The 17,744-nt window shown below is 57.0% G+C and overlaps 2 protein-coding genes across 2 annotated transcripts in view; one reads left to right on the top strand and one right to left on the bottom strand.

Moving 5' to 3' along the window:
- LOC105860273 (guanylate cyclase D-like) overlaps window positions 1-8,289 on the top strand; it is a 62,695-nt gene extending 54,406 nt beyond the window's left edge. Inside the window, exons 18-22 of the mRNA XM_020286842.2 lie at window positions 26-200; window positions 1,153-1,251; window positions 2,175-2,269; window positions 3,857-3,942; window positions 8,181-8,289. Of these exons, the coding sequence (XP_020142431.2) occupies window positions 26-200; window positions 1,153-1,251; window positions 2,175-2,269; window positions 3,857-3,942; window positions 8,181-8,289 (564 nt within the window). The remainder of the gene's footprint in view (window positions 1-25; window positions 201-1,152; window positions 1,252-2,174; window positions 2,270-3,856; window positions 3,943-8,180) is intronic.
- Window positions 1-17,744, bottom strand: part of TSKU (tsukushi, small leucine rich proteoglycan) — a 215,662-nt gene that overhangs the window by 98,644 nt on the left and 99,274 nt on the right. The window lies entirely within an intron of this gene.

Below are 17,744 nucleotides of genomic sequence, written 5' to 3'. Positions count from 1 at the left end.
GGAGTGTGAAGGCTGTGGTTTCCAGGTGGAGACCATCGGGGACGCCTACATGGCGGTGTCGGGGCTGCCTCGGCGCAACGGGAGCCGGCACGCGGCCGAGATCGCCAACATGGCCCTGGACGTCCTCAGCTCTGTGGGCGACTTCCGGATGAGGCACGCGCCCGACGTCCCCGTCCACGTCAGGGCTGGCCTGCACTCAGGTACGGGCCAGGGGCCTCGAGCCGGTGGGCCAGGTCAGGCTCCCCACCTTCCTGGGGCACCGCTGGGGCACCCCCAATGCGCGCTCCTGGATTTCTGAGATTCTAAAACTCTGTGATCGAGACAGTTTATGTTTCCTTTTTCCCTATATTATTTTAAGGTTCTAATATGTTCTACTCAAAGTATCTGTGATGTTCAGACTCACATATCTTTTTTTTTTTTTTTTTTGAGATCATTTAAGTCCATGTTGAGAAGCGGACAGTCTGAGGGAAGAGACAGGGCAGAAACCCGAGGTCATGCAAACGACTAAATGTTTGCAGAGCTGGGTCTGGGAGGGGCCTCAGTCTATAGTATGCCCATCCCATCCCCCACTCATTCCTTCCTCTGCGGCACCTGTCCCCTGCAGCATAAAGTGCACACTCACTGCCCCCACAGCTCCCCAGTGCCCTGCTAATAACCTCTCCAGCCTCATCCCCCGCCACTCCCTGCATGGCCCTCCACCTACGCTCAGCTGCTTGCATGCAGCCTCCCACACACCCGTGGGTGCTCTGCCTCTGTGCCTTTGCACCTGCTGTTCCCTACCCACTCATTCTCTCATCCTTCAAGACATAGCTCATGTATCACCTCCTCCAGGAAGCCCCCTGGGCTGGGTTAGAGCTCCTTTTCTGGGCTGGCATGGCCCTGATGCTTCCCTCATCACAGCCCAATCAAGGTTTACACATCTCTCCCTACCAGCTGGGAGCTGCCCAAGAACGGGGACTGGCTCTGATTGATCTATCCCCTACCCCTACCCCCAGCCCGCAGCCTGCCACAAGCATCATCTCCTCCTGGATATTGATGGGCACTCCAGATAGCATCATCCTCACCAGGATGGTGGGGAAGGGTGTGGCCGTCATCGGGACCTCTCTCTGGTCCAAGACCTGCTGGGGCTCACTGGGCACATTTGTGTTCCAGGGCCCTGTGTAGCAGGGGTCGTGGGTCTCACGATGCCTCGGTACTGCCTCTTTGGGGACACCGTCAACACTGCATCCCGGATGGAGTCCACGGGCCTGCGTGAGTGTCTCATACTTCTATCCTGCCCACGGGGAGGGACTCTCTTTCTCAGTAACCTGTGCAGCTGGCTGTTTGGAACAGTGCTTAGCAACCACATTGCCACCTGATGGCGACATATCCTAGCTGTCAGTAAAGCAACTGGAAGGAAATGATGTATGACGTTAGTTCTTTTAATTTTCCACCGAGTTTTTGTGATGATCTCATGAGGGAATTAGCAGAGAAAATAATGACTCAAGACACAGGAAACCTGGGCCCTAGCCCTGGCTCCGCAACTGGCTTGCTTAGTGTCCTTGAATAAAATGTTCTTCTTGTAGCCTTGGTTTCCCCAATGGACAAGGAAGAGACCTTTTAAAGTTTTGTTTTTTTCTTGGCCACATGTCAACTCCTATTCTGAGGCAATCCAAACTACACCATGTAGGCATCCCCAAAATTTTTGGTCCTTGCTGGCAGCAGGAGCTACTCTGATGGCTTTGTTAGAGTAGCCGAAAATGTTGAAGTCCTAGGGCGTCTGCTTCTGGTTGTGTAAGTTGTGTGCTTCCTAATGTCGGTCAGTGCACATCCTGTATGACCAGCCATGGCAGCCCTACTGGGGAGTCCTGCTCTTAAAAGAAAAACAAAAACTTCTTATCTTCTCTAACTCAGCCTTCACAGATTTCCCTACAAGTAGAAATTGTGTTCCTAGGGGTTTTGACTTCATCTTGAGTTCCCCTTGATACTCAATCTATGTAACTTGCTCTTCCTTGGGGTCTCTTGTAGTGGCCAGCTATCCAGAGGGACAAGAGGACCAGAAGAAGGGTATTGCATAAATCATAATTGTGTGTACGACTGGTTGGAACTCTAGCTGTTGTGGGCTCTTAATGATTTTACCAAATACTAGGTATGCTGCCACCAGGTGGCGACCTGATTTCTGCCTTCCTTCTCAGCACACAGAATTCACATCAGCCGAAGCACTATGCAGACGCTGCTCAGCCTTGATGAAGGCTACAAAATTGACATCAGAGGTCAGACTGAGCTGAAGGTGAGAGAATTTCCTGGTCTTGGTGGGAAACATCCCCAAAGGTCCCATTTCTGTGGGCAGCAGGAAGAGTGTCATCTGACTGGTGTAGCTACCTAGAGTAGAGGATGCAGCTGGTCACCTTCGTGTGTCTTCTACACTCCCCCAAATCCTAAGGAGACATTTATTCCCAGAAACCGTTTTGCTTCTTGTGACAGGAAGGGTCAGAACAGAGAAGTCACCACTACCGATGACCTACCACATGGGTGCCCAACACGTGTCAACATGTTTATCGCTCAGAGCAATAATGAAAGAAGTGTCATTGTCCCCATTTTATAGTTAAAGAAGTTCATTAGAGAGGCAGAGTGACTTGTCAAAGTTCCATAGCTCCAGAGCTTGTGCCCTCTTCATAGCACTGTTGGGCTCCTACTCATCCCTCAGAGCCCTGGCTTAGACATCACCTCTTATTGAAGCCTGCCATGACCCAGGAACACCCCTCCTCTCCCTCCGCTCCCCTAACAGTGACTGTCATGCCTTCCCTGTGTGCCCACCAGTCCCATGACCAGCCCTCTGCTGTGATAGTGTGACACTGGGTTGAACTTGCCCATGAGTACCTCAGAGGCAGAGAAAGGTCTATAACCTCTGCGTTCCTTTTCATGCTATTATAACATCTGATAGAGGCAATGGGACAGTGTCCCAGAGAATGACTTTTTCCTCCTACCCCACTTCCTCTTACTCCTCCAATTCCTCAGCTAGAGCCGGGCCTGGCAGGGAGACTGGAGCAGCTTAGTTTAAAGGCCCAAGGCTGACTGGGCCCCAGGAACCGGGTGCTTCATTGCACTGTGGAATGTCAGAGCACAGAGAGGGGCAGCGACTTGTCCATGGCCACACAGCCTGCAGAGGCCAGTGTATGTGGAGTCCTTTGCTCTGGATGGCTGGGATCAGGGGAGAGTGAGCTGGCCTAAGTCAAGGCAGGCGTGTCCTGTTTGCAGGGGTGGGCCCCGGATGTCCTGAGGAACAGGAGACTCTGATGGCAGAAGGGGCTGCAGAGAGGTGTGGGGAGGACAGCACACCAGCCTCGGGCTCTCCGGGCCAGCCTGGGGGCTCCAAGGGGCAATATCCATCCCAGAGAGCCCTGGCCTGGAGTGGGGCACGGAGCCTTCAGACCAGCCAGCCCTGACCCCAGGGCCCCTCGTGGCGCTCACTCCTAACCTCGCGACAGCTGCACTGTGGCGCCAGGGAGCCCACCAGGCCCTACAGGAGGAGGGTTGGAGAGAACCACAGATGAGTCCTGGGATCTTAGCATGCCAGACCTGCATGCTATGGCTAAAGCCATAGAGTTCCTGATCTCTTATTTATTTATGTCTTTAATATAAATATAAGCTTATTTAATCCTTATAACAACTTTATGAGGTATGGGGAAACTGAGGCACAGAGAAGTAAAGTGTGTTGGCCAAAGTCACACAGCTAGGAAGTGGCAGGGCCCGGATCTGGACCTCAGGGCTCCAGGCTGCTCTCCGGGGAGATGTTGGAACCACACGCTCTGCCCATGTGCTCCGGCTCGAGGTTTGTGGGGGAGGGGCCTTGCCTCACCTTCCCTCTGTGTTCTAGGGCAAAGGCGTGGAGGAGACCTACTGGCTGGTGGGGAAGGCAGGCTTCCCCAGACCCCTCCCCAAGCCCCTGGACATCAAACCTGGGTGAGTAAGAGGGATTTCCCAAAAAGCTTGGACTCTTTTATCTTAAACCTGATTTTAAAATTTTTCTGATTATTCTCCTTGCCTAAGGAGAAAACTTGGAAAATACAGAATTCTTCAAATGTTCAATAATTACCATCTTTTCACTCCTGGGAGACAGCCGCGGCCAGCACTCAGCACAGCTCCTGCCAGCCCGCTGCGCGTGCGTCTGGTGTGCGTGAGGTCCTGCCACCTAGGCGATCTCCCATTCCGATCCGTGCTCTCGGCTCCCCGTCCTGAGCACCTTCCTGCATTGCCTAGAGTGCTTTCTAGACACTCTGTCGTCACCACGTCAGGATTGCAACCTGTGGGCACGCCAGGATTTGCAAAGCCTGTCTCTTACTGCTGAGCACATAGAATCTTTCCATTCTGAGCTGACCACGGCAATGCATTTGTCACTAGTCACTTTTTCCACAGAAGATGAAATTTTAGATCAAAAGTGCACTCACATTTTAGGGGTGCACCTGCTTTTTAGAGGCCAGATGAAGCAGACACTCAGAGACCCTGTACCTGCCTGGTGGTTTGGCTCTTCCCTTTGTCCTCTGTCCTTTAGAACCTCTGTCACTGAGGGCCACACGGATGGGTCTGCAGAAAGAAGCAATAACATTTCGTTCCTACATGCTGTTCCTCACTCCCTTCCACCCAATCAGTGGGCCATCTACAGAGGGCCGGAAGCCAAGGGGCACAGGTGTTGCGATTGCCAAGAAGGTCCAGGGGACCACAGAGGCCAATTGGCTCATCCCACCAGCGGGAGGCCGAGCCCAGGGTGGGCACGCCAGCACGGCCACGTCAGAGCTCAGGCTTGTCTCCCTGCTCAGAATTTTCCCTTCACCAGAACTTCCCACTGGCTTCTCCCAGCCCTTCCAGGATGGCCTCCCAACCCAAGGCCACCTCTTCCCATCTCTCAAAGACAAGAAATGTGTGGGGCACACATGGGCGTCCTGGGAAGAGACCGGGGCTGAAGCAGCCCAGGCTGAGCACCCGCCAAGCAGACAGGACTGATGGGGACAGGGGCCGGTCAGCACAGCCAGGCCTTTCCACTCCTGCTGTCGGGGGCCCAAGGCTTCAGGACCCCTGTTCATCTCTGAACCTGCCCCCCACACACAGCGGGGTCCAGAGGGGCGCCCAGCGAGGGAGGGGTGGGGAGTGGATGCGAGACACGCACAGGACAGGAAGCCTCAGGGGTGCAGGGCACACCGGCCCACCCTTTTCACAAGGACACGCCAGCCTCGCAGGTGCAGAGCCAGCTCATGCTCGGGGAAAGGCCTCCACACGGCCCGGGACCCTTCCGTCCGCACAGCTGTTGCGGGCCGGGCGTGGTGGAGGACAGGGCTCGGTCTAGGGCTGTGGCCTCTGGGCCTGGCTTCTGAGGGCCCCTCTGGCGGTTCTGTTGGAGTCGGGTTCTCTTCCCTGCGCTCCAGCCGCCCAGCCGGCCCAGCCCACCCCCAGTAGAAGGCACTGCTGCCCTTTCACCTTGTCCCCCACATGGCGGTCCCCTCCTCCAGCCTCTCCCTGCTGTCCTGAAGAGCAAGCCCTCCTCTGGCCTCACCTCCCGCCAGCCCCAGCCGGGAGAGTCCACTTCTCGGGAGGTCTGCTGACGCTGACCTCACTTCTGACCTCACTTCCTCGCCTCTGTCTCCCCAGCCCCGCAGTCTGGCTCCAGCCCCACCTGCCCAGGACGCTCTTCCAAAGGTCACCCGTGGCCTCCCCCATGTCACTGGGTCCGTGGGCAGTTCTAGCTCTCCGCCTGCCCGCTCAGTAGCACTTCCCCTTCTGGCGCGCTTTTCCCGGCCCCCTCCTCCCCAGCTCAGCCTCCTGGGGCTCCCCCATCCCTCTTCTCCTCTCCTCTCCTCTCCTCTCCTCTCCTCTCCTCTCCTCTCCTCTCCTCTCCTCTCCTCTCCTCTCCTCTCCTCTCCTCTCCTCTCCTCTCCTCTCCTCTTCTCTCCCCTGCCCGGGGCTACCTCAGTGCCCAGACCCTCTGAGCTCCAGGCTGGTGCGGCTCTTGCTGCCGGAGCTCTCCTGGCACCTTGAAACCCGTCCCCCTCCAGAGCTCTTTCCTCCTAGAGGGTCTCGCCACCCTCAGCCAGAAAGCTCGACCCCGTCCTGGGCTCCTTGTGACACCCACCCCCCTCTCTAATCCGCCAGCAAGTCTGGAGCCCCCAGAACCTCCAGGCAGGCAGGGGAGTCCCTGCACCCACCGAGGCCAGGGCTCAGATCCTGCACACAGGGCCCTGCCTCCGTCACACGCCCTCCTCAGGCTGGCTCCCCACCCCACCCTGGTCTATGCCACCCTCCCTCCCCTCATCCCCTCAGGCCCCTCCATCCATCCCCACCCAGGAGCCAGAGTGATCTCTTAAAAGCACAAACGTGATCAATATGAGAGTTCCCTGCTGTTAACCCTTCTGGGCTGTCCTTTCACCCTGAGCTCAAGCTGAAACTCTTTCATGAGCCTCCGAGGCCCTGACGCTCCAGCCAGTGCCTACCTCTCGGCCTGGTCTCTCCTGCCACTCCCCCGTAAAGCACATGGTGCTCTTCCCGCCCCGGGCCCTTGCTCTTGCTGTTCCCTGCCCCTGAGCACCCTGCCCTTCCTAGCGTGCCAGTCTCAGCTCAAACACTGCCTCAATCAGGAGGCGGCACAGGTCACACACTCTAAACAGAGGCTGCTGTCACCCTCCAGCCCGTCTCCCACAGTGGCGGTCTCCATAGCCCTGGGCGACATTACTGCTTGACGTTTGTTGTTCACCCATTGGTGGGACTTTGCCCTGCACGTGTGGGTCTCATGAGGTCCCGGACGCCCATGTGCCTGCACATCCGTCCATCGGAGCACGGCACCCAGGGAGGCGACCTCTCTCGTCTCCCGTGCACCAGCCACCCTACTGTCGTGTCCCCTGTCCGGCTCTGTCCCCGAGGGCACGACTGGAAAGCCCAGCTCCCAGCCCTCCCCTGGCCCACCCCACCCTGGGACTGGGAAGCAGCAGGGCTGGCAGCCATCTGTCATGCTGAGCTCCCTCAGCTGATGACTTTTCCACTCCTGGACAGAAACTTTAGAAAGTGCCAGAAATGTTTTCATCTTCTTGGCTCAGGGGGTGGGGAGGAGGAGGGCAGAGATTAGTTGCAGCGAGCACCACCCAACGGGGGAGCCTCGCAGACCTCCGAGCAGGCTGGGGAGACCGTACCCCAGCCCCGCGCAAGCTCCCAGGGTGCACTCGCGTGCACGCGCCACACTCGCCACGGCATGGAGACCCCACCACGCGCCGCCACGTGTCTGGAGATGAGGTCACAGACACTCAGACACACAGACTCTCTGCAGGAGGCGCTAGGGTGCCGGCTCGATGGGAACTTGTCCTAGAACTGCATTTATGAAGCAGTTACCAAATTTTTGCTTGAATTTTATGTTACAACCTGATTTTTATTTTTGTTTTTAGAGCCGAGTTTTCTAAAGATGCTTTTACCCTCATGTTATATATTTCCCATATCTGCAGGCACTATTATCTTTCCACTTGGGGCTATCTGGGGAGGCTGGTGGGGACAGGGGAGGGGACAAAAGCCCCTCTCCCGCAGCCATGTCTCGGTGTGGCCACCGACTCGAGCAGCAGTGCTCACAGAAGCACCTCCCATCACCCATCCCGGAGGCACCTCACAGGGTAGTCCCCTGTCCACTCTGCCCCTGCCGAGCAGGCGCAAAAGCGTCCCCCACCAGGTCGCTGTGAGACCCTGGCTGCCACTCGGAGCCTTGCTTCCTTCTCTGTGTGAAGGCAACGACCCGGCTCCACCCTGCTCCTGGCACCTGTGGGCAGCAAATGAGGAAACGAAAGTTTGCACAGGTGGAGGCTCGGGGTCCCCTGGATTTGTATAACATGACACCCTGAGAGCCACGGCCCCTCTCCCCGAGGCCTCACAGCCTCCCGAGGTCATGCCCTGCGTAGGGCACGGGGCTGGGCTGGCACCCCATCTCCTAGGAGGCCACTGGGCTCAAGGCCACGTACGCAGGTGAGTCAGCATCTGTGTGGCCTTGGAAAAGACACTCCACCTGTCTGAGCCTCGGTTCCCTAAAGTGCAAAGGTGGGGAGGACGGCAGGGCTGTGCGGGGGCAGGGCACGAAGGAAGTGAAAGGAGCCACTTGTGAGCGGTTTGCAGCTCTTTGTGTCCTGACTCTTGCCTGGGTGGTTCTTTTAAGATTCTTGTTTCTCCTTTTTCCCCAGAGAGCCCTGGCAGGACCTCATAAACCAAGAAATCAAGGCAGCCTTTGCCAGAGCTCGCCAGGAAGCGGCTGGGACCCGGAGCTCAGGGACGGCATGGGTCCGGACCTGAGGAGAGGACGGAGTGGAGCAGGTGTCTGCACCGGCCCAGAGAGTCGTGCGCTTGGCCACGTCCATCCCCCTGCGCTGCTCCACTTCCTTTAAAGAATTCCTTGCACAGCTCCCTGGTGGCCAACGGGTGCTCATTAATAAGTACCCTTGAGCGACGTTAATTGATGCATTTCTGCACAAATCCCAGGACTAAACTTTCCTCTTGACACAAAAGCAATAAAAATAGAAATATTCCCTTCCTTTCATGTAGCGCTTTGCTCTTGCCAAATCAGTTTGACGCAGAGCGTTTATTATTATGAGAACTCATTACTCCTCACATCAAGGAACACTGTCCCCATTGCACAGTGGAGGTGCCCCAGGCCCAGTGAGAAGAGGTCACTTCCCCAGGTGGCACGGCTGCCACGGGCAGAAGGGGGACTAGGACAAAGACTTGAAGCCAGGCAGTCTAGGGCGCTAGGCTCAGCTGGGCCACCTACTTGCGCATCTTTTCTTGGAGCCTCTGTTTTGTCACTGGGAGGGTTTAAAGAGTTCCTGACACACGGCTCGGCCTGCAGGAGGCACGCAGGGTGGGCTGCGTCCTGCCCTGCCCCTCCTCCTCCTGGAGGCAGCCCACACCTGCCAGTGTCTGTGAGCACTGTGTTGGGAGTCCAGGCTTTGGGGCTGAGGGACTCAGAAACTCCAGATGAGGGAGAGAAAGTGAGAATTCCTTGGTTCTCAGGAAAATGAGACTCCTGTCTTACAGAAAAAACAAACAAAAAAGAACCACACAGCCAACTCATTAAATTGGCTTCCAGCATCAAAGAGCGCGCTCGGTCCCCGCGGCTGGGCTCAGAGCAGGCACACGTGGAACTCATTTCCCAGCCGAGGGGAGCAGGCCAGGGCCAAGGGGGCAGGTTAAGCCCTTGGCAAATTTGTCCTTCTTCCAGAGACCGCCTGGGAAGGGGACCTGGCACTGAAACTTTGAACTGGGCGTCACTGGGGAAATGCGCTGCCTGGGGCTGCCGTCCCCACAGAGGCCCCGATGCCTGAGTGTGTGCGTGTGCACACGTGTGCGGGAGAGAGGAGCTGCGTGAGGGATGTGGATGACGCGCGCAGACTTGGCTTTGGGAGATGCCACCGACTGTCCCTACCTGCACACCTTTGGGCCTAGCCTTTTCATGCCTCAGTTTCTTCGTATGCAAAATGGGGCCAGCCACTCCGACCTCCCTTATTGTCATGAGAATTAAACCAGAGGACTGTGGAAACACACCTGGCCCTGCAGCCGCAGGGGGTTGAGTAGGCAGGATCTGCACGCGTGTGCCTATGCGGGGTGCCCGCGGCTTGTGCATGCTCGGCACAGCCATGCAGGGGGATGGGGACAGGAGCCTGGCCCTGGTTCCTCCACAGGCCCTCTGGGTGGCCCCCTTCAGGGCTGTGGGTTTTCTCTTGGGGCCTCAGTTTTTCTTCATGTGCAACGTGAGCGTTTGGCCTGGGTAACCAGTGAGGCCCCCCGTGCACAGCTGTGTGTCTGCCGTGAGCATGATCTGCCATGATCTGCCATGCGCACACGTGTGGGTGCGTGGCGCCCTGGCACGTGGGACAGGCATAGGCGTCCAGAATTCACACGAGGATTCAGCTTTCCTGTGGCTGTGGGCTGAGGCTCTGTGTCCTCCAGCGTTCCTATGCTGAAAGCCGGGTCTCAGCGCGGCGGTACTAGGAGGTGGGACCTTCGGGAGGTGATCGGGTCAGGAGGGTGGAGCCTCGCAAGTAGGTTTCCTGCCCTTGTGCAAAGAGGCCAGAGAGCCGGCTGGCTCTTCCCGCCAGGACAGGCACAGCAACAACACGCCCTCTGGCCGGGAAGAGAGGCCTCTCCAGCACCCGGCCCTTCCGGCACCCTGATCTGGGACTTCCACCCTCCAGAACTGTGAGAACTAAATGTCCGTGGTTTCAGGCCCCAATCTGTGATACTCTGTTACAGCAGCCTGCGCTAAGATACCCACCCGAAGGTGTGTGACCAGGACTGGTCAGTGGGTCTCGGGGCCTTCCGCCCCTCACTGCAGGACGGGGACCAGGCCCCCGCCCTGCCTGCCCCACGGGGCTGCTGTTAGATGTCCGCCGAGGAGTGTGGTGCAAACATGACTTAGGGTGCACGTGTGCGTGTGAACAGACCTGCGTGACCTTGTGTACATTGAAGTGGAGGTCCGAGGTCAAAGGGCCCTTAGCAGGCAAGTGACAGTGAGCCTGAGCCTGTGCCTGTGGACATGTTGTCACTGTGTCTGTGTTTTCATGTATGTGCTTTTCTGTGGACATGTGTGTGGATATGCTGTTTGTGTATACATGCATTTGTGTGTCCATGTGTGTCTATGTGTATTTATTTGTGTCTATGGGGGCTTTGGTGTGTCTGCATGTATGCGGCATTAGCTGTGCATGTTATGTGTCCAAGCATGTCTGTTTGGGCACCAAAGTCTGGGGCAGTGGCATACCTCCTGTGTCTGTGTGGGTAAAGTGTGTGTCCATATGCATAATGTGTGTCCAAGCGCATGTCTTGTGCATGTGTGTTGTCTGTCGGGGTGTGCTGGGATCCAGCCACAGGTCTTCTTGCTCTTGGGCCTCCAGAATGTCAGTGCGGGGGGAGCAGCTCCTGCCCCCCTGCCCACCCTCTGCACTGCCCACACTGGGAGGGGCCGGCTCAGCTCTGTCCTCAGAGGCTCCTGCCCAAACCCCACCAAACCGTGGGGCTCCAATGGGGAACTCTGGCTCCAAAGCTGACACACTGCGTTTAACTAGACCCCCCACAACAAGGTCCTTACCTCTCCCAACCTTCCTTCACCAGCCAGGGACGGAGGAGGAAGGCCAGGGCCCACGTGCACCCTGTGCCACGCCCCAGTCCAGGGCTGGGCAAGTTTCCTCCTAGCTGGATGGTTCTGAGTGTTGTTTATTCCCCGTGTACCTGTGACCTGCCCTGGGCAGGTGTGTGCTGGGAGCTTGCGTGCACGTTATCTCAACCATCCACCCTCTAGGACAGGAGTTCTTTGCCCACTTTACAGATGAGGAAACAGAGGCTTGGAGGGGCAAAGTGCCTTGTATGTGCCAGCCTGCTTGCTTCCTGATCTGAGGTCGTGACGTGGTGCTACAAAAGCCCAGAGCAATAGCCACGGTCCCTGGAAGGTCCTAGGGGAGGCAGCCCCAGAGAGCACACAGCTTTCTCTCCTGTGGAATGGGGGCGAGGGTACCCCCTTTCTGGCGAGGCTGCTGAGGCGCTCGGAACTGGGCTGGAGCTGGGCCGGCAGCTCTCGAGAGGAGCCAGCCCAGCATTTGCATGGGCTTCTGACGTGGAGCCCCAAGTCATGACTTTCATGATGAGTCAGGGCCAGCTGGTGCCCAGGAAGTCCCCCTACCTTCCCCGCAGCAGCATGGGGGCATTCTCCTGTCCCTTGCGGTCGATTCCCAGCAATGGCACATTCCTGGCACTGCTGGGGGATTGTGTTCTTGCTATGGAAGATGGGCTCATGGGCTTCCAGAAGGCCCTGCAGGGCTGTGTGGTCTGGGATTGTTGGGTTCCCGGTTCTTCAGGTGGGCACAGATCGGGATGCACTCCTTAGAAAAGCCCGACCCCTTTACCCTGGCATTCAAGGCTCAACACACGCTGGCCCCACCTCATCTGCTCCCTACACCCCCCAACTCTTTGGCTACGGCACACTCCTTATTCTTTGGCAAACCCCTTTGCTATTGTTGTTTCTCTGCCTAGATGACCTTATTCCTTTCTTAATACCTGGCAAACACCTATACATCCTTCAAAGTCCACCTAAAATGCCACCTCCTCCTGAAACCCTTTCCAACCCTCCTCTGTGTGAATTAGTAGTTACCATGCCTGGTCCTCACCCAACAACAGGGACTTTATCTAGTTCAATCCTTTAGTCCAATGCCCAGGAAGAGGCAGGTACTAGGCAGCTGAATTGATGAATGAACAAATTAAAGAACTAAGTAGCCCAAAGGCTTTTAATGAACAAACTCCCCTCCAGCAATGCTGCCAGCTCCTGAGGTCACCTGCTGGTTCCTCCTCTGCTGTCTTCCACACTTGGGCTTGGTTGGTCTGGTGCTGAGCTGGGATCCTGCACACCAGGCAAGGGCAGAGTGGCAGTGGGGCTTCCCTTGGTGCCCCGTCTCTCCTCACCACCCCTTCCTGCCGCCCTCCAGCTCTGCACCAGCCTGCATGCTCCGTCATGCCCCTGTTTCCCACCCCTCTGGCCAACTCCTCCTTCCCCACCAAAGCTCTGCTCCTCCCCCAGGAAGCTCTCCCTGCAACCCTTCCTCCTCTGGCCCCTCTGGCCCTGGGGCACCCTGTCCAGTCCTGACCACACTCTGAGAGGAGGCGGACTGGCCAAGTGGTCTTGCCGGGTTCACCCGAGCTGTGGGACGCCTGAGCCTGGGCTTCTTCTCAGGGGCCGGCCACGCCGCCCCTTGTCCTAGCTCTGAAATGGACATCCTTACACAAGTCCCTGCTGCTCCAGGCTCCAGTCTCTCCAGTCTCCCCACTGGGATGTGCACAAGTTTGGACCCAATTGTCACAGTCCCTTTCTGACAAGTTTCCAGGAGTCCAAGAGACTTTCGGAAATCCACTAGGGGGCAGGCAAGTCATTCCAGAGAACAGGGGCCCCCAGCAGCCTGGAGAGTCCTGGACCCCTCACCAGCCCCCAGGCTCCCTGGGCCTGACTGCCCAGCCGGGAGGGCGGATAGGGATTCTCGGAGTGATGGGGGCACTCCATGGGGCAGCCTCGCCTGGGGAATCTCCATGACGACTGAAGGACAGTGAGAGGACAGCAGGTCTCAGGGTCCTGCCCCTATCCAAAAGGCCCTGCCCAAGTCGGCAAGTGTAAAAGGTCTGTCTGGTCTCCAGCTACTTATGTTTTCTGCCAAACAGCATGTCGGTGATAATCCTATACCATGCTTTCCTGGACACCAGCTCTCGTGGGACGCAAGTGTAACTGTCCCATCCACAGACAGGAGAGCCAGGCTCCTGCTGGCAGTTCTCTTCCATTGCTGACTCACACTTTCCTTGCTGGCTCCAGACCCAGAAGCATCTCTGACCTGTGGGCATCTCCCTGGTGAGCCCCAGATCACCCTGACTGCGCTCTGCTGGGTCCCCTTTCCAGAAAAAAGTGATGACCCCTTCTCATGACACCTCTTCCCCCATCCCACAATCAATTACCAAGTCCTGTCCGGCCCACCACATGGCCTCTGCCTTTGCCCAAGCCTCATCATCCTGGTCCACAGCAAAGGCACTGGTCTTCTTGCTGCCCTCCCACTCCACTCCCATGCCCAGTCTACCTGCAGCACATGTGTGCTATTTTCCTACTTAGCATGTGCCCACTGCTGGTGGTCAAGGGCCTCCACCAAGGAGCTCCTGCCAACGGACCATCCCCACCATCTCCCTGACTGCCCAGCCCTTGCCCACCCCATCTCTCAGCCCATCTTGTCCTCTCTCATTGCTCAGATGCCCAGTTTCAACCTAGAGGGCTTTTATTATAAAAAGTATTCCAAGTATTTCTATTAATAATTATAATAACCCCCAAGCCCTGGAACCAGTGACCTAGAGACTGTAACCTTCCCCTGTCACCGTTGTGTCCAGGTGCAAAATCCTGGACACAATACCCAGCTTAAGGACCATCACCATACATATGGTGATTTTGCTAGAATTTTTTTTTTAGAATTCTTATTACACACATGGCCTGGGGGAAGCTGGCCATTGGGCAGCCTCTGTTCTCTCTGTGTGTCTACCTTGAGCCCATACTCTGCACTTTGGTACAGATCTAAAACCAGATCCAAATCCCCAGCCCACCTGTGAGAAATGAGAGTTGTTGAGGACTTCCTGAGAGCAGAGAAGAGAGTGCATCATAGCTCACATGCAGCCCAACTTCATAAACTCCTATAAACCTCAGTTCCCCTCCCAGAGACCCCTCCCTGGCAGCTGCCTCACCTTTCCTTGTCTTCTCACCACCTCCTTGTCCACAGTCCCCTATTGTTTCTAGCCCACCGGCACCCAGCCTCGGCTTCCTGGTTCATTGGAAGTTACCCAAAGAGCAACTACAGGATGGACCAAAGGCCCAGGGACCTTTTAAAGGGCTGATGGATCTTCCCGGGCACTGTCTTCAAGCACCCACAGTGGGAAGCCCATGGGAGGGTCTTCATGTCACTGAAAAGAGGGAACTAGTGTGGATGGGATATTTGCAAGTTACTCCTCACTACAACCATGCAAGGTAAATATTATTCTCCCCATAGTTTAGATGAAGCTGCTGAGACTTAGTCCAAGGTCACCCAACAAGCCAGTGGCAGAAGTGGACCTCAACTCCAAAGCACCCTACACCTGCCCACCCTGGCCACCTCATGGGCCATAGCCACATACTACATGAGAAAAGGTGACACAGACATGGTCACCCGCTGCAGAGTGGGGTCCAGCGAGTGGAGATGGGTGAGTTCTGGGGTAAGGTCTGGAGGAGTAGGCAGGTGCGGTCAGGGGACCAGGGGAAGTCAAGGCCAATAGCCAGGTGTCAGGACAGGGCAGATGCCAGAGTATGTTGTGGACAAAGGTCAAGGGCAAAATCTGCAGTAAGTGGGGCTATGGGAGAGTGGAGAGCAGGGAAGCTCTTCAACATTGCCATCCAGAAGCTCTTTCAAGGGCTGCTCCAGGCTGTCCCCAGCACTGGGCAGAGTGTCTTCAACGCTCCCCCTGGGACAGCCCACAGAAGGCTGTCTTCTCCTTTCCACAGCCACGTCACCCCTCCTTGGCCTCTTGGACTCGTGTAGTGCAGAAATGAGGAGCCCCTTCAGCCAGCGGGCTCGGCTGTTTTTCCCATTGGCATGGAAACCCCACAAGGTAGTTCCTGCAGCCCTCACCTTTGGCGACTCCAAATGAGGTCAGAGAAGGAGAGAGGGATAGGAAGGAAGAGGGAGGGGAGAGGAAGGAGAAAGAGCGAGAGGGGAGCGGGAGTTTGACAGAGCGAGCACAGCTGGGAGGGCAGGAAAGGAGCGAGGAGACGCGGAGGATGTATGTGGGTGCGCGATACAGAATTTGGCCCCCGCGAGTGGTGGAAGAGACGGGAAAATGGGAAGTATGACGTGTGCTTGGACACCCCCCACCCCCACCGGGGCCATCAAAGGCTGTTAAGCAGCAGAGTGACCTGGTCAAACCTGTGTTTTGGAGACACTCCATCTGGCTGCCGCGTGGAGGATGAGGGAGGGCGGATGACGGGAAAGGGAGACCCTGGCCAGGAAGCTGTCCCGGGAGAGGACCAGGAGAGAATAGCCAGGCCGGGGCAGGAGGGACAGAGGGCAGCTTCTGCACCGCACTGCACCGGGAGATCAGGTGAAGGAGGGGAGGAGGGGCAGGGGCCGTGAGAGGATGCTGAGGGATGTGAGGGAGGAGAACCAGGAGAGGGCGTTCCAAGGAGCAAGGGAAGTGAAGTTGTGAAGAATGCATGCATCCAAGTGGCCAGGTGCTGCCACATGGCCCGCCCACTGCAGTGAGGCTGTGGAGGCCGGGAAAGGCTGTGAGGGAGCTTGTTGGAAGAAGGGTCTGCAGACAGAGGAGAGTGGAGGCAAATGGAGATCTCGAGATTGGGCAGCTCCCTGTGGGTCCCGCTAGGAGGTGACGAGAGCACAGGGCCACACCTGGCGGGCCTGGAAGGGGCTTGGGAAACAGGTGGGTTCTGTGCTGGCAAAAGAACCTGCAGCAAGAGGGGCTGCCCGGAAGGTTCCCCAGGAGGCAGTCAGGGAGGGATCCGGCCTCTGCCAGCAGGAAGCACAGTCTGTCCACCGGGAGGCTGGGCAGGCACTGATGCAGGCAGGCGCAAGTTTGGTTTTGGAGTCAGCTTCAGGCTCCAAACCCAAGGCTCCTGCCCCACAGTGCACAGGGCAGAGAGCAGGCACGCGGGCAGAAGTCACACAGCTCAGAAGAGGCCAGGCGGTGGCAGTTCTGAGAGCCGCATAACCCATTTCCAAGCTTGCTGACCTAGAGAGAGGGACAGGCTTTGGGGACAGGGCCTGGCATCCAGCCCTCGGGAGATAGGATCCAGAACTCTGCATTATAGAGCCCCAGCCCAGAATCCGAGCTCACAGCACCCCGTCTAGGTTAATCAAGGGGTCCCGGGGAGGCCACCGCAGTCTGTCTGACTTATTTAGGCCAAATCATGTCTTTCCCCTGCTTTCCTTTTCACACCCCAGGAAATCAGCCCTGGTGGAAGCCGTTTGACTCATGTGTGGTCTGCTTCCGAGAAAATCAGAGTCATGAGCAAGGTGAGATGGCAGCCTAGTTCCCACGGGTGTGTGCACGTGTGTGCCCGTGTGTACTCACGTGCCGCATTTTTGTGTGAGGCTGCTGCTTCCTGCACCCTGCCCTCCTCAGGCCCCACCTCACCCACCTAAGATTTTAGGTTATTTGCTCTTTTGTCTAATGAATGCTCTACTGTGTGACAATACAGTAGGGTGTTAAATGGGTAGGCACAGGTACCCCACTGCCTGGACTCGTCCCTACTGGCTGTGCAAGCTTGAGTTCATTACCTAACCTCTCTGGGTTTCCTCATGAGTCATCTGCAAAATAAGGAGGACAATAACAGTAACATTAACATTATTATTATTAACAATATCTGGCTTATTGGGTGCAGTAAGGATTGGCAACATGAAAGTAGCTTTGGAAAGCAGCCTGGCCCAGCCTATTCCCTTCCCAATTTGAACGCACTCATGGTAAGAAAGATTAACAATCCCGCAAACCATAACCTTCCCATTGCATTTCTGCGGCTCCATGAGGGAGGCGGGCTGTTGTCGCGTCCATTTCACAGGTGGAGGCCGCACGGGCGTAAGAGCCGGCCAGCGCTTGCAGCGGGCCTCACCACAAACCCGCCTGCGCCCTGGACCCGCGCTTCTCCAGGGCTGTCCGCTGGGCAGCACCGGCCCACGGGGAGGCTGCTAGACGTGCGCATGCGCTCTGCGACCTGCTGAACCGACCCCGAGGCGGCGCACAGCAGTCTATTCTAACAAGCCCTCAGGGATTCTGACACTTGCTGAAAGTTTGAGAACTGGGCAAGTCCTCTGAAGAGGTTGGTGCGGGAACCCACGAGTACCCCCGTGGGGCCTATGGAAGAGGGCGGGGTGGGATAACAGTCAGACCCTCAGCCCACTGTGTGACCTCAGGCCGTACCTTTGCCCTCTCTGGGCCTGGAATCTGCCATCCTTCTTGGAGTGGAAGTAGAAGGAGGCAGGCAGGATTCTCTGAAACTTCAGGAGGTGACCGTTACCTGTGGGGGTCACCTGGCACCTGAGAGCTGGTTTCTGGAAGCTCTGCGGGACTTGGGGCCTTGACCACTCTGGGGAAGACAGGAGCCTAAGGCCCACTGGGAGCTCAGCCCAGGGAGGAACCTGAAATCCTGGTCTGAAGTTGGGAGGGGCCCTGCGGGGAATGTTGGAGGCAGGTCCGTCCCCGCA

This window comes from Microcebus murinus, chromosome 4 (assembly GCF_040939455.1).
Source record: "Microcebus murinus isolate Inina chromosome 4, M.murinus_Inina_mat1.0, whole genome shotgun sequence".
In the NCBI taxonomy this organism is placed as follows: Eukaryota; Metazoa; Chordata; class Mammalia; order Primates; family Cheirogaleidae; genus Microcebus; species Microcebus murinus.
The sequence above is the reverse complement of the archived record's forward strand: the minus strand, read 5'-3'. Positions and strand labels throughout refer to the sequence as shown.